The 15,326-nt window shown below is 45.1% G+C and overlaps 1 protein-coding gene across 1 annotated transcript in view; it reads left to right on the top strand.

Annotated features, from left to right (window-relative positions):
- BACE2 (beta-secretase 2) overlaps positions 1-12,906 on the top strand; it is an 82,260-nt gene extending 69,354 nt beyond the window's left edge. Inside the window, exon 9 of the mRNA XM_074352071.1 lies at positions 6,056-12,906. Coding sequence (XP_074208172.1) covers positions 6,056-6,309 — 254 coding nt within the window. The 3' untranslated portion in view covers positions 6,310-12,906. The remainder of the gene's footprint in view (positions 1-6,055) is intronic.
- Positions 12,907-15,326: the final 2,420 nt, after the last annotated feature.

Here is a 15,326-nt window from a genome sequence, read left to right as displayed (position 1 = left end):
GCCTCCCAGCCCTCGCTGACCCTGACCCCAAACCCAGGTAGCCACTCATCTGCCTTCTGTCACTATAGCTTACTTTTTACTTCGTAGAATTTCATACAAATGGAATAACGTGCATTCCTTTTTCCAACTTCCTTCCCTCAGAGTAGTTATTTTGAGGTTTACCCATTTTGTTTCACGCGTCTGTAGTTCACTCGTGTTTATTACTGAGGGTCAGTGCTCGATTGTATAGCTGGGTCGTAGTTGGCTTACCCCCTTCACCTGCTGAACTTTTGGGTTGTTTCCAGGATTTTTGGCTATTATAAGTAAAGCTGCTCTGAGCGCTAGGTAGAAGTCCTTGGACATAATTTTCATTTCTCCTGAGTAAATACCTAAGAGCGAAATGGCCGGGTCATGGGAGAGGGGTATGTTTCACTTCCTAAGAAACTGCCAAGCTGGTTTTCAGAGTTGACTGTACCATTTTCCATTTCCACCAGCATGAGAGTTCCAGTTCCTCTGCATCCTCACCAACAAGTGATATGGTCAGTCTTTTTAATTTTAATAGGTTTTGGTTTAATTTAAATTTGCATTTCCCTAATAGCTGAAGGTCTTACACATCTTCTCATGCTTACTGCCATTCCACACGTCTTTTCTGGTGAAGTGTCTTTTCAGAATTTCTCGCCTATTTTTGTACTGAGTTGTTTGTCCTCTGATTTTTTTAGTTTTGGGGATTCTTTATATTCAGACTATAAATCCTTTATCAGGAACGTGACCCACAAATGTTTTCTCCCAGTCTTTTCAGATTTTTCACGTCATCTTTCAAGGAGGACAAGTTCTTAATTTTGATGAAATAAAATGTATCAATATTTTTCTTTCATACATTGTGATTTTTGGTGTCAGAGCTAAGAAATTTTTTGCCTAACCCAATGACACAAAGATTTCCTCCTGTGTTTTTTATAGTTTTAGTTTCAAATATTTAGGGATTTTCCAGCTATCTTTCTGTTGTTGGTATCTAGTGTAAATTGCACTGTTGCCAGAGAACATAGTTAGCATGAACTGAATACTTTTAAATGTATTGAAACTTGTACTAATTCGTAATTGCCAGGATACAGTCTATCTTGGTAAATGTTCCGTGTGCATTTGCAGGCAGTGTATATATACTGCTGTGTGTGTGGAGTGTTCTGTAATTGTCAGGTTGGTTGATAGGATCGTTCAGCTGGTCTATCTCCTTACGCATTTTCTGTCTTCTCGTTCTATCTATTACTGAGAAAAGAGTGTTGAAATCTGACTATATTTGTGGGTTTGTCTGTTCCTCCTTGCGGTTTTACCATTCTTGTTTTATGTATTTTGAAATTCTGTTATTAGGTGCAAAAATATTTAGTATTGATATGTGTTTGTGAACTGAGCATTTTATCATTATGAAATCACCGTGTTTATCTGGTAGGACTCTCTGCCCTGGACCTGTTCTGTCCGATACGAACACAGCCACTCCCAGTTTCTTTTTCACCAGCATTGGGCTGATACGTCTTTTTCCATCCGATGACTTTCAACATAATTGAGTATTTATACTTAAAGTGGGTTTCTTGTAGGCAGCATAAAATCAGGACTTGCTTTTTGTTTAGTTTGACAATCTCTCTTTTTTAATGGGGTTGTTTAAGCCAAACATCAGCAAATAACAGCCCATAGGCTCAATCTGGCATGTAGCCTGCCTGTATATGAATTAAGAATGGCTTTTACATTATTAAAAGGTTATTAAAAAAATCAAGAAGAATATGTGGCAGAAATGGCATGTGACCCAAAGAGCCTAACATGTTTACTGCCTGGTCCTTTATGGAAAAAGTTAGCAAATCCCCAGTTTAGAATGTTTATATTTAATGCAATGATTGGTGTGGTTGGGTGTAAGTCTACAGGCCTGCTATTTGTTTTCTGTCTTCATGTCTTCTTCCCCCACCCCCAACTTTTGTCTCTCTTTCTGCCTTCCTTTGAGTTGAGTATTTTTATTTTGCTCCCCTCGGCGAGTTTATTAGCTGTGACTCTTTGCTGTGTTATTTTATTGGCTTCAGGGTTTGTACCGTCCACCTTCACTTCGTCACATCTACCAATTCCTACAGTAAAAGAACCTACACAGTGTGCGTCCCTGCTCCCCCGTCCTGTGTGCTGTCACTGTCATAGATGTGACTTACAAACCACCCCGTATATCGTGATTATTTTTGCTTTAATCAGTCAGCTATCTTTTTAAATATTTAAAGTTAGACATAAAGGCTTTACAGTTGCCTCCGTAGTTACCACTTCTAGTGTTCATTTCTGTGCATAAATCTGTTTTTCCACCTGATACCATTTTTCTTCTGCTTGAAGGGTTTCCTTCAGCGCATTTACAGTGCAGATCTGCCGTGATGCCTGCTTGCTTTTTTTTCAGCTTTATCGAGGTATAATTGATAAATAAAAGCTGCGTATATTTAAGGTGCACAGCTTGAACTTTTGATATACATGTACGTTGTAAAATGATGACCACACTCAAGCTAAGTAAAATATTCATCACTTCACATACTTAGTAGTTTCTTTGCTTTTCTTTTTCTGTTTTTGGTGCTGGTGAGAACACTTAAGAGCTACCCTCTTAGCAAATTTCAAGTGTATGATACAATATTGTCAACTATAGTCACCAGGCTGTACATTACACCCCTGACCTGCTCATCTTGCACAACTGAAACTTTGGGTGCTTGACCACCATCGCCTCCTAACCCCACCCCAGGCCCTAGCAACCACCATTCTTCTCTCTGAATCGAGTTCAACTTTTTGAGATTTCACATGTAAGTGGATCAAGCAGTATTTGTCCTTCTGTCCGGCTTGTGCCATTTAGCATCGTCCTCCAGGTTCATCCGTGTGGCGCAAATAGCAAGATATCCTTTTTTAAGACTGAGTACTATTTCTGTGTGTGTGTGTGTGTGTGTGTGCGCGCGCGCGTGTGCGCGCATGCGTGTGCATGTGCTTGTGATGAATTCTTTCCACTTATGTGTGTCTGAAGACATCTTTGTCTTCACTTCTGGAAGATGTTTTGCTTGGGTATAGAACTCTAGGTTGGCAGGGTTTCTCCTCCCAGTAAACATCTTGCTCCATGGTTTTATAACTGTCTTACTGCTGACGTGGAATCTTCTGTAATCCTTTTCTTTGTTCTTTTGTACATATTTCTTTTTTCCTCTCTCTGCTTTTAAATGTTTCCTTTATCCCTGGCTTTCAGCAATTCACTGGTGTAGTCTGCTTCGTATTTCTTGTGCTCGGGGTTCCTTGAGCCGTGTGAATCCATGGGTTTATAGTTTCTATCAAATTTGGAAATTTTTTAGTTATTCTTTAAGTACTTTTCTGTCTCCCATCCCTTCCTCTCATTTAGGCTCTCTGATTACTCTCAGTCGTCCCACAGTTTACTGGTTTTCTATTTTTTTCAGTATTTTGCTCTTTCTGTGTTTCATTTCAGTAGTTCCTACGGTTACGGTTTCAAGTTCACTAATCTTTTTTTCTGTGGTGTATTATCTGCTATTAACACGATGCAGTGTGTTTTTTCATCTCTCCTAATGCAGTGTTGAATCTCTAGAAGTTTGATTTAGGTCTTTTTTTTAATGGTTTGTCTGTGTATTTCAGGCTAAAGGCAACACTCTTTCACACAAGGTGCAGAGCCAGCAAGAAAGCCTGGAAAGCAGGGCACAGGGTTAGAGCCAGAGGGACAGATCTCACACGGAGCCAGATCTGTTCTTTCCTGTTACACACATACTGGCTCAGCCTTTCTTATGGGCAATTTGTCCGCATACATCCAGATGCTTAAAAGTGACCGTACTTTGACCCATGGTTTTACTTTATTAACTCATTCAGAAAAAAATAAGAATATGGGCAAAGATTTAAATACAAGATGTTTCATAGGTCAGTGTTTATAATGGTGGAAATATTGAAAGCCACGTAAATGGTCACAAGCAAAGCTGGTAAACAAACTTGATACATCTATAGTACGGTTTTTGTGTAGTCAAAGAAGTGGCATGGTTGAAAATCAAATGATATGAGCTATTTTTATCACATATAAAGTGAAAGCCATGGTACAAAACAGCATTACTACGTGATTCCATCTTTGTTTAAAAAATTGATACCTAGAAAATGATTATGTCTGAAATGTGATTATTGACTGTTTCTGAGTTGGGTGAATTTATGAGTGGGTTTTTATTTCCTTATGTGTATTTTCAAATTTTCTACCATAAGTATGCATTACCTTTGTGATAAGAAGAGTGGGGTTATTTTTTGTTATTTAAAATGTTTGTTAAATGCTATAGGCTAAGTATTGGCAAACTTCTTCCATGGAGAGCCAGGTAGTAAATATTTTAGGCTTGCGAGACAGATGGTCTCTGTCACAGCCGCCCCACTCTGCTGTTACAGCACAAAAGTAAGCGCAGGAAATATGTAAATGAATGAAAGTGGCTGTGTTCCAAGAAAACCTGATTTTCAAAGGAGCTGGCAGACCAGATCTGGCCCGTGGGCTGTCATTTGCTGACTGGCCGTAGGCACTTGGGTGTCTAGATTAACTGACAGCCAGCATCCCTCTGTTCGTAGGTATTTGCAGACTCTGGTCCCTGCTTTTCTCTTCCAGCACTTTTAGAAAAAGCCATGCATCCACATCAACCAAATCCACATTTGTAGCAAGAAAATGTAGCCTCTTTGCAAAGCAATCAACTTTGTCTTTTCCCTCGTTTTAAAGCTTATTTTCAAGGCTGCTATTCCTTTTTTTTTTTTTTTTTCCACTTTTTCTTTCCTCAATAAAAAAGGATCTTACTTGGCAGGGCTTAGGATCTTGAGGCTTTAGTTACAGGAAAATTAAATGCTTAGCAATGTTATTTTCTGGCACCTAAATATATTCATTTCTGCAATTAAATATGAGTAAATGGGTCATGAGACTTTTTTCTTTTTCCAAGTAAAACTTGGGATGCCAAACAAATTCTATACTTCTGAAAGGAGCAGTTAAGTCTAGTGTAGACAAATGAAATGCTAGTAATCCCCAAACCTGCTTTAAGAAATCATTTCAGCTTCCTTCCCCAGGAAGAGAGTTTTTCTAGAGTCTGTTTGCAAAAGTTACCAGGTGATGGCAGCCATGTTTTTTGGTTACCAGTTATGTCATAGTATCGCACCAACTTACCACTCTTGTTTCTGGGTGCTCCGTACACTGCAGACGTGACAGAGGACAAGTGTGGGGCGGGGAAGGGTCCCCGGAGCCAGGCCGACCCCTCTGGTCCTGGAACCTAGGGGGAGTGTGGGTGAGGCTGTTGTGAGGGTGTTGCGTAACGTGGAAGCCACCACGGGACATGCGCTCAGGTTGACTCCGCCCGGGGAAAGCCCCAGGCTTCAGGCAAGTGCGGCTGAGTTTTCTGCTCCAGACTCTCCTGCTCTTCTCCTTACTTTTCTTTGCTCATCTCCGCTGAAGAAGCACCAGCAACACAGTTCCCTGCCGGGCACTGACCGCGGCGCTACCCCCAGCACGGCGCTCGCCCCCCCAGCGCGGCGCCGCCCCCAGCACGGCGCTCCCCCCCCAGCACAGTGCTCCCCCCGACCCAGCGTGGCACCCCCCCCAGCACGGTGCTCCCCCCCCCCAGCGCAGTGCCCCCCCCCAGCGCAGTGCTCCCCCCAGCACGGCGCTCCTCCCCCCAGCACAGTGCTCCCCCCGACCCAGCGTGGCACCCCCCCCATCGCGGTGCTCCCCTCCCCCAGTGCGGCGCCCCACCCAGCGCAGCGCTCTGGCCTTGCCAGCCCCCACCAAGCGCCTGATGCTTGCGTACGTGCCCCTCTGCACCGTTGCTCTTCGCCACGTGGGTTCAGCGCTTGCAGACCCTGAAGCAGGCTGTCAGTCCGTACAGAGGGGACGGACCCTCTGGAGACACACAGCCCCCGAGACCTCCCTCGGTGCGAGCTCAGGTGCCAAGGCCTTTGGAGCCCGGGTACCAATGTGACGTGACTGTGGTCTGATAAAGCCAAGGGCTCTCTCTTTTGTCGTGGGGTGGAGGCGGACTGCTGATTTCATAGCTGTGGATTTCTCCCGCTTCTGTCTCCTCAGAAATCGCAGGTGCTCCGGTGTCTGAAATTTCTGGGCCTTTCTCAACAGACGACACAGCCAGCAACTGCGTCCCCGCCCTGCCTTTGAATGAGCCTGTTCTGTGGATTGTCTCCTATGCTCTGATGAGCGTGTGTGGAGTCATCCTTCTTACCTTAATCGTCCTGCTGCTACTTCCGCTGCGGTGTCGGCATCTCCCCCGCGACCCCGAGGTTGTCAACGACGAGTCCTCTCTGGTCCGGCATCGCTGGAAATGAAGAGCAGGGCTGAACCCACCCGACCTTGAACTCAACTATGGAGACAATTAAATTCAGGCGCAGCAGGCAGGGGTTATAAGGCAGGGTTTCTTCCTGTGTCCATTAGTCTTAAATCTCTTCTGCTCCCAGATGCCTTCCAGGTTCACTGTATTTTGATCCTTGATTTTAAAGTTTCCTCTTTTCTCCCTTACTTCCAAGGAAAATGACAATAAAAGACACCTCATTCTTAATCAAAACAGAGTGAATTGAGCTTCAGGCTTTCTGTAGCTGGTTATGCCAAACTATCTAGGTGTGCCACCAAAAACCCAACCAAACAAAAACCCCACAAGCCTTGGCTAGTTCTCTTCTCCTTCCCACCTCTGGGGAAAAAACAAGTGCATATAGTTTATAACTCCTCTTAACTAATGGGAAGCTTTTTGTATTAATTGCATTTAAGGGTGTTTTGTGCCAGGCCTCAACCTGGGTCAGGACGGTACAAGAAGGCTCCCAGTAAGATGGCAGGAGAAGGCTGGGGCTGGATGATCTAACCATCCTGTCCCCTTCTGAGTCAGAAAAAGAGTGGCAGGCTCCCTTTCTGGGTGTGTCTGCGCTCTGAACAGGAGCTGGAGTCCACTAGGAAGAGAGAATCACTCACGTCTTCACCAGCCTCTTCTGAAGATGGAAGGCCTTTGAGTGGGGAGAAAACCTTCTCCTTTGTACTCAGTACTTCCATAGTATTGTGGGTATGAAAGCAAAAACTACCTCTGTTGAGCCTCTGCCCGGGGTCCTGTGCCTGGGCGGGGGCACAGGCAGCCTGGTTCCAGCCGTTGCCCTCGCCGAACAGCAGCCTCGTTCCAGCAGGCGAGACGTCCCCGGTGCAGAACCACACCTCGGCCTGGAGAAGCTCTGTCAGCAAGGTGGTTATCATCACATGTGCTTACTCTTCACTTAAAATGAATAAACACTGTTTTTAAGGAGAAAAAACCAAATTCTATTTCACTTAGCTCGTTCCTTTTTCCAAGTCTTCTCTGAAGGCAGGTTGCTTATTACTCTTTCGGGAAATAGAGACAGGCCTGAATGCCTGTTCTTCCGACCAGCTCTCAGAGGACGGGAGGCACGCGACATGCAGAGGATGTGGGGGAGCTTCTGCTTGTCCTTGTGCTTTGAAACCATGTGCTGCATTTCCTGAACCCCCGCCCAGGCTCAGGCACACCCGTCTGAAACAGCCTAACCAAGCCTGTCAAGCAGCTGACCTGCCTGCTGCTTCCTTTTGGCTTGTTCAGTCTTTGGGACAAGTTGGGTGTGCAATGGTGTCCTTATCTGGGGAACTCCCCCCTTGCCGTCATTTATTTGAGGCCTTTGGCCAAGAAAAGCAGAAGCCTTTAACTTGATGTCATTAGAAGAAGGGTTTAAAGCCAGTATCCCATTTCTCGCTGTGTTCCCTTTGCATTGCTGTTGGAATGGGCTGGATGTATCATCCAGTCCCACTGGAAGGGCTAACTAGGAGGTGTCTCCTCTGGCTGGAGTGTTATCTGTGTTCAAAGCAGGTTCCATATGGACATTCTAGCCACCTGCCCTGCTCACTGTCCCCCCAGGTCACCTCCGTATTGAGAAATGCATGACTGTGCCCAAGAGTTGTGGAGCCATGGATGTGTGTCGTGGTGTCCTCACAGACTCTCCAGCAGCCACAAGAATCTGTAGGATTCTTGTGGAGAAGGTTTGCGTTGCATCTTAGAACACGAATCTGGTGTGTTCAAGATGCAGTTCAGGCGTGGCCATGGCGGGGACGCCCTCTTGAAATTGGATGAGAGCAGGACATTCTGTTATCAGAACCTCATCATCACTTCTGGTCTCTGCCATTTGTGAGGTAAAAATTCCAAAATACATTTCAGAGTTAGAAACCTCTGGAAGTCCAGTTTTCTCCTCGCCGTCTTGGTTTCTCTTGGGCTCCCATTTTGTGGGCCACTTGACCTAACAGTGAAGGCAACACCCCTAGACAGTGCCTTCCTGTTGCTCTGAAAAAAATCCAAACCCCCGAAATAAAAGGAGGGAATTGCAGGTATGACCCGGTTAGTTTTGCTGCTCATTTCTTCACGTGGGCGTCTTCTGTTTCATCGTCTCAGATGCAGTGTCCGAGCCGGGGAGCGTTCCTGTTACAGCACACTAAGCCGGCAGTGTGCCCAGAGTATCTGAGAACAGCAGGGTTGCTTTCAAGCTTGGGTATTTGAATGGAGTTTGTGCTGATGCTCTGTATTTCGTATCAGATTTCTCTACCTTTTCATCTCCAGTGTCATTGGATGTGACATTTTAATGGAAAGACTTAAATTACAAAAGCATAACTTAGCAACAAGAATGAAACAGACAATTGACTGCGGGACATTCTCCTGGCATGCTTTGCTGCTGAAAATTGGACTTTGAGTCAAAGCCCTGTTCGTGACACCCACCTCCTCCACTTATGTGAATTGATACTTAGCTTGGCCTAGCTTCAAGGAGGCTTGCTTTGAGCAGGAAAGGAGGCAGCGGTCCTTTGGGGGGTGTTGATTTTACCCTGCACTGTGGAAGGTGTTGAGGATGGTCCTCTCCTGAAAGATGCAACTTTGCATTAGGCTGTTGTCAGAACCTTGTCAGCTCTCTGATGGGAATGGATGCTTCTACGTGAACCATCGTTTTTTAAAATAGGCTGATGCTTTATATTCTTGATAAGTTATTCAGAAGCCCGAAATGAAATCCTTTCTTCAGGAACCAAAACTGTTTATGAAGCGTAGCAAGAAACGTGATGGGGATTGATTCTGTTTATTCCTCTGGAATTTAAAAGCACCACAAGTCATTGGTGTCAGATCACCTGGCATCTACCATATACTGTTTCATCTTCCTTATAACCAAAAACAAGTACTTGGCTTTAAAGAACAGATTCCTTGTATGTGACGGCAGGGAACGTTTCCCTGAACACAGCTGACTCCCAAACTTTTGGAAAGGATTTTTTTTTTAAATCTGATTCATTGTGAAATGCAGCGGTTTGGGATGGAAGTAAATTTGGGGTCAGTTATGGTTGAAAACGATGAAAGTAACTCACAGCCATGCGGCATTAACTCCTCAGAGCTTTGGGTAATAGATTTTGCAAAGCAGTTTTGATTCGAGGGTTCTATTATCTCCTTTAAGAGGAGAGGAAGGATTATTTCTTTATTTAATAGATTCTCCTCTCAAATGGAAACGTGTTAAGTGCCTCTAACCAGGTCCCCCCACTCCTGCACTGGTGGGGCTGCCGAGCATGTTCAGTTCCAAGTTCTGGCCATGTGCCACTGCATATCATTGAAATAAATCACTGCCCAGCAGCCTGTTCCATGAACAATAATAATCAAGTTCCCCAGACTTTATCCTTATTAGTAGAAACCAAATAATTGGGTGGAATCCCAGGGAGTTTTTCTCTTGCACAAACTTATTAGAATTGATTACAGAACTGTTCTGAGGAAAAACTTGCCACTACAATTTTTTTTTTCTTTTTTAGGGAAAACAACTAAACATCATAAAATGTAAAATTATGGGTTTTGCCAAGAGAGAGACTAGATGTCTGGTGCCAAGAAACTGGCACACAACAGAAGTTACTGTGCACATTTCTAGTGGGTTTTAAGAATTTCAGATTTGAACTTATGGCCGTCAACCAGTTAAATAGTGAGGTGGAAGAATATGTTTTGAGAGTGGGGAGGGAAAATAAAAATATAGTCAAAAGTGTGCTTAACAAAATCAGCAGGATTAGCTCTTTTGGAAAAGGAGCTTCAATGTCAGGAATCCTCACATTTCTTTCACCCTGGACGTTGCTGGATCCGTTGGAGATGTGATTTATTTTGACACTGCTTCAGATGCCAAACTTCAAGAACATTCAAGCTGGCGTCGTGTGCCAGATGACCCGGTCGTGGACAAAGTGAGAAAAGGTGGCCCCTTACCCTTACGTTGCCAGAGGAAGACTGGTTCATTCAAGGAAGAGCAGGCGATGGTTGGGACTTGGAAAATTCGAGAACCTGGGAAGGGAGATGGGGTCAGAAGCCATATCCCTTGGTCAGCAGATGACTGCTGAGGTCTGGGCAAACTGAGGACATCCCAGGACGTTGGAAACTCGTTTCCCCAAGTTTTTGGCACGGCCGCCTCGTGAGGAATTTTCCAAAGGAACCTCTCAGGAGTTATAATTTGTCTAAGAGAAACGTTCTTTGCAGCTGTCACTTCTGTTGTTCTAACAAAACTAGAGATACCTGAGCTCCCAAGCAGGACACTGTTCTCAGACTGCGGGTTCAAGGTTGTGACCTGGGAAGTTCATAGGGCAGGGTCAGGAGCTGACCAAGCCTGGGATCTGAGCATCGGGGAAGTGCTCCTGACCGCGGCCTCCAGGGAGCTCAGACAGCCGTTCCCACCCGGCCTGCTGGCCAGCCCGCCGACCTAGAGTCCAGCAGCTTCCTGACTGCACTCCTCCGGGACGCCTTTTGTCAGGGGCGCTTCCAGAAAGAAGAGTTTCAGGAACAGCGGGAGGCTCCCGCGGGGCACCACTATCCCCTCTGAGCACCTGTGCACAGTGTCCTCGTGGTCCTCGCCATCCCCAAGTGCACACCGGTCCTAATTAGAATCCGTGAAGCCATGAACGCAAAGCCCCTGCCTTGGCCTTGCGCCCTGGGTTGGTGAGAGTGCCTTTCCCGGGGCGGGTGGAGGCAGCCCGATGCCCCGAGTCAGCAGCCTTGTGGAATGTGGACGTGGGCGCACAGCCAGGCGTCCTGGTGCTGCAGTGTGTCTGCAAAACCTCTGCGCGCAGCAGATTCTGGAGTTAATAAGCACGAATGTCTCAAGGACACGACATCACCCAGTCAGCACAGTGCTTCCTCCCAGTCCCTCCGCTCTCTGGGCTCTCAGAGCCAGAGGAGGCACACAGGTGCCCAGTGTTCCTAAACCGCGTCGTGCTGTGTGTCTGCACAGCGCACGTGCTCTTGCAGGGCACCGGGTGCCTGAAGGCTGGCACGAGGCACATGAAGGCTCCTGATAGACCCACGTACAGCCATAGCACGAGCGACTCTGGGCGCCTGATCTTTGATGCTCCAGGGCCTTCACGTGCCCCATGAAGCCTTCGGGTGCTTGTTGGGGCGTCGCTGATGAGCCGGTGATTCCTGACATGTCCAGTTAGCATCTCAGGATCCCGGAAAGGGTGTCAGGGTGAAATGTCTGTCTCGCCTCTAGATCCCTGGTGGTTGGAGAGTGCCTGTGCCCTGGGAGCAGGGGTGAGAAGTGGGCGGCTCTCTCCGCAGCTGGAGAGTTACTTGTGTCAGATCAACTGGGTGAAGTCTCAACTGTGCACAGCACACAGAGGTACCCGCTCATATCAGTCTGAGTCGAGTATTTTGCCAATGGAGATTTATCATTATAAATGATGTAATTACAAACTGTAGATTTATAAAATATGATTTTGAGTAAGTCGAGTACAGCTGTCATACAACTGATACCACAAAAAGGAGACGAAATCTTGGAAGTCTTTGCAACCTGGCCCAATCTGACATTGAGGTTTTCCCATGGGATTTCCGCACTTCGGTTGTCATATTTGTATTTTTACTCAGGATGCAGGCATGGGTCAGGAGAGCATGAGAAGGCAAATGTCTCCAAAAGGGCTTGTCTTTTCCTCTGTCACACGCTACATGTGGGTGGAGTTGAAAGCTCCCGGGTGTAAGTTTTCAGCTTGTGTCATTTCACCTGTTGAAATAAAATTTCCCATGAGCCTCACATTCCCAAAAAATTGTCTTTGTGAGAAACAGAAAAATAAGCAAAGCTAATGAAGGATCTATTGATTTGTAATGAAAGTCACCAAAAATAAACTTCCATGACTCCAGTCTCTTGTACTATTTTGTGTTCTTTGCTGCTGGTGGTAACAGACTTGGAATTGTTTTTTTCTCATTTTACTGATTGCGGATGTAACGTTATACATTCTCATCAGTGAGGCTGCAAATTCTGTTTAGGGTTGGAATTGGTACAATGAGAGGGAAAAGAATGGATGAGATTTACCATGTGCTGATGAAAGACGACTTTTTGTCATCTAGAATGTTGTATTTCCTGCTATTTGTGTTGATTCACACACTTAAATATACTTAAAGTTTAAAATCCCTTTGTTCAGTCACTTAAAGAAGCCACTCATTTTTTTCTCAAAAAGAGTAATTTCTGCACTGGCAGTGTTAATTGTACTGGCTGAAAAGCTGCAAACCTTGTACTCTTAAAAAAAAAAAAAAAGCTAAAAGTAGTGCTTTGGAAAATGTCTTTTATGTGTGTATCTCGGACTTACATTCTTAACACACAATTCTTAAGTGTAACTTGTATTTCTGAAAATGCTTTGGAATTTTCCTCTATTTTTTAGTATATCGTGTTAATTTAAATTGAAGTTGTAATAGGACCAAGAGCTGGAGTACAGAGGTTTTCATTCCACTTTAGAAGATGCCATCTGAGCTGCTGACCAGTATCCAAACTGTTACGTACCTCAAAAGTGGAATTTTCTACAATAGTCTTATTTTTATACCTGTATATTCCACTAATTTGGGATGTATACCATTGAAAAGGAGATAAAAGAGTTTGATTTCTTTGAATAAATAATACTTCCAACGTGTTGGGTTTGGATTTATTTTTTAACACTTATTTCAAGTCACACTTCTGGAATTACAGTCGGCGACGTGTCATCATCTGCTTACCTCCACTGCTTTAATGTGGGTTCCTGGAAAGTATCAGAGATAAAGTTGAATGAAGGGAGAGTCCAAGTCCAATCATTAAGGTATAAAATATGCTGGAAAAGGGAGAATAAACTACCTGAGAAAGTGAGAACCATCCCGGGGAGGAGGGGAGAGAAACCCGTAGGAAAGGCACTCAGAAAGCACAGGTAAGCGGCTAGGGGTGGGCTGGGGGCTGAAAATGTCCAGACTGAGAATGTCCAAGCCGACCCACTCCCACAACCACCTAGCAAGGATGGTGTGTTCTCTGAATTCTGCAGGTGAGAAAGCGGCTCCAAGTCAGGTGCCTCGGAGAACAGAGTCAGGAAACGGCTGTCCCTGGAGTGGACCCCGCTCTGTCCACCGCCAGGACCAAAGCTCTCTCTGCCCCACACTCTCTCCCAGGTGCGGTGCTAAGTCATACCTTCCAGAAGCCTAAGGGTCCAGGTGAGTGGGTCCTTCTCAGGGAGGGGTGTGCGCCAACTCACAGAAAGCAGAAATGCTCAGTGGAGATGCCCTTCATCCACGAGCCAGGAGTAAGCTGCTGCACCAGCCCCGGAAAAGGACACTTTCAGTGACTAGACGCTTTCTGACAGTACCTGGACAAGGGGGAAAAAAAGAGGAAGGTCTAACCACTTGGAAGCGAAGCAATAGTTACTGGAGGAACAGAATAGGAGATTTAATTTCTAACAACGAAGGAGACCGTTTGATTGCAGTTCTCACTTACGCGGAACTCCAGGTTGATCAGTTTCTCCATCCACCTGCTGTGGGTGGCGTTGCGGATGTGATTCCGCGTGTTTGCCGCTAAGTGGGGCTGTTGTCAAACTTTATGGAAGGACTTAACGTGCTTTTTTTTTTTTTCATTCCTTGTGGCTTTCACAGGCAACTTTTAATCGAGTGTGTCTGTAATTAAATTACATCCAGCAACTAAAGATGTCCACTTCTCCCTTCTTCTCCAAAATAGAATCTGCAAAATATATTGGCTGGATGTGTAGTAAATCTTGGAAGCAATTCTCAAACACGTATCTCCAGCTGGTGGCCAGGTCCTTGGCTATGGCACAGTGGAGTGAACTGAGTCAGTGAGGGGCCAAAAAGTCCCCAGGCCCTCGCTGCCCTGGCAGAGTCCAGACTGGAAAAACCAGCTTGTCTGATTACCAGACCCATGAGCTCAACCATTCAGCTACCGTCTTTTTAAGGTTAAAGACTGGAAGGAAAATTACTTTTAAAAATTAAATAGGATATATGCTAAGATTAAAATGCTACAAGAGAAAATACTGGGGAAAATATTTGTAACAAATATAAGGAAAAAAGCTAACATTTATTGAATAGCAAATTCTGGCATATTAGATGTGTTACATTTCATCCTCAGAACAGCCCTATCAAGTACACATTGTTCCTAAAATTGTTTCTTTAAATCCTGGAGTGGAAGGCAGGGGACACAGAGAGGACAGATTCCAGGTGCAGAGAAAGGAAGATCTCAGTCCACAGAATGAGATTCCACAGGCCAAGGTCTTAAGTGTCATCGCAGTAAATAAATAAAACTGAAAAGTTTCATTGCATATAAAAATTACATCCAAATGTTCCAAATATTCTGATGCTTTGACCTCTGGGAACTTGCTGACCCTGAAGAAAATGGACTCCTAGGGTTGGCCAATTCCTGAGAGAACAAGAAACTCACCTGCAAGCAAACAAATCACCTGGGTGTGTGTCTTTCAAATGCAAACCAACCAATCCAGAACCCTCATCCCTAAGACCTTCTTTATCCTTTATGACTCTCACACTGGGCCACTGTCTCCCTGCCCTCATCACCCCAGGGTCAGGTACCAACCATTTAAGACAGTCCCTATGCCCCAAAGACTGCTGGAGGTATTCAGTCTAGACAACCCTAAGCCCATTAACCCTTCCTGCCCCATTCCATCCTACAGAAACCACAATAAATGCTCTTGTGTCCTCTCTGCCTCCCGCTGCCCCCTCCCTCAACATGGTGCTCCCCCCGGGCACAAGCCGCCTCCTGTCTCTAGTGATCTGTAAGCAAAACACACTTCTGCCATCAGGACAGTTATTTCTGCTTCTGTGTGTCTTACCTCATTTAAACAAACCCCAAGGACCCTTAAAACACCAAAGAAGAACATGAGAGCCCAGTAGAAATGGAAAGATTATGAACAAATGCTAACAAAAGTGGGAATATAAATGATTAAGAAACATGCAAATGTTCAGCCTTATTAATAACGTATGCAAAATGTTGAAGTAGCTAAAAATCAAATGCACAAAGGTTTTATGCACAAAGCTGCCTAAGGCATGAGCGATTTCCTGTTTTGC

This window comes from Camelus bactrianus, chromosome 1 (assembly GCF_048773025.1).
Source record: "Camelus bactrianus isolate YW-2024 breed Bactrian camel chromosome 1, ASM4877302v1, whole genome shotgun sequence".
Classification (NCBI taxonomy): domain Eukaryota; kingdom Metazoa; phylum Chordata; class Mammalia; order Artiodactyla; family Camelidae; genus Camelus; species Camelus bactrianus.
Note: the sequence above shows the minus strand (reverse complement) of the source record. Positions and strands in the feature narration are given on the sequence as shown.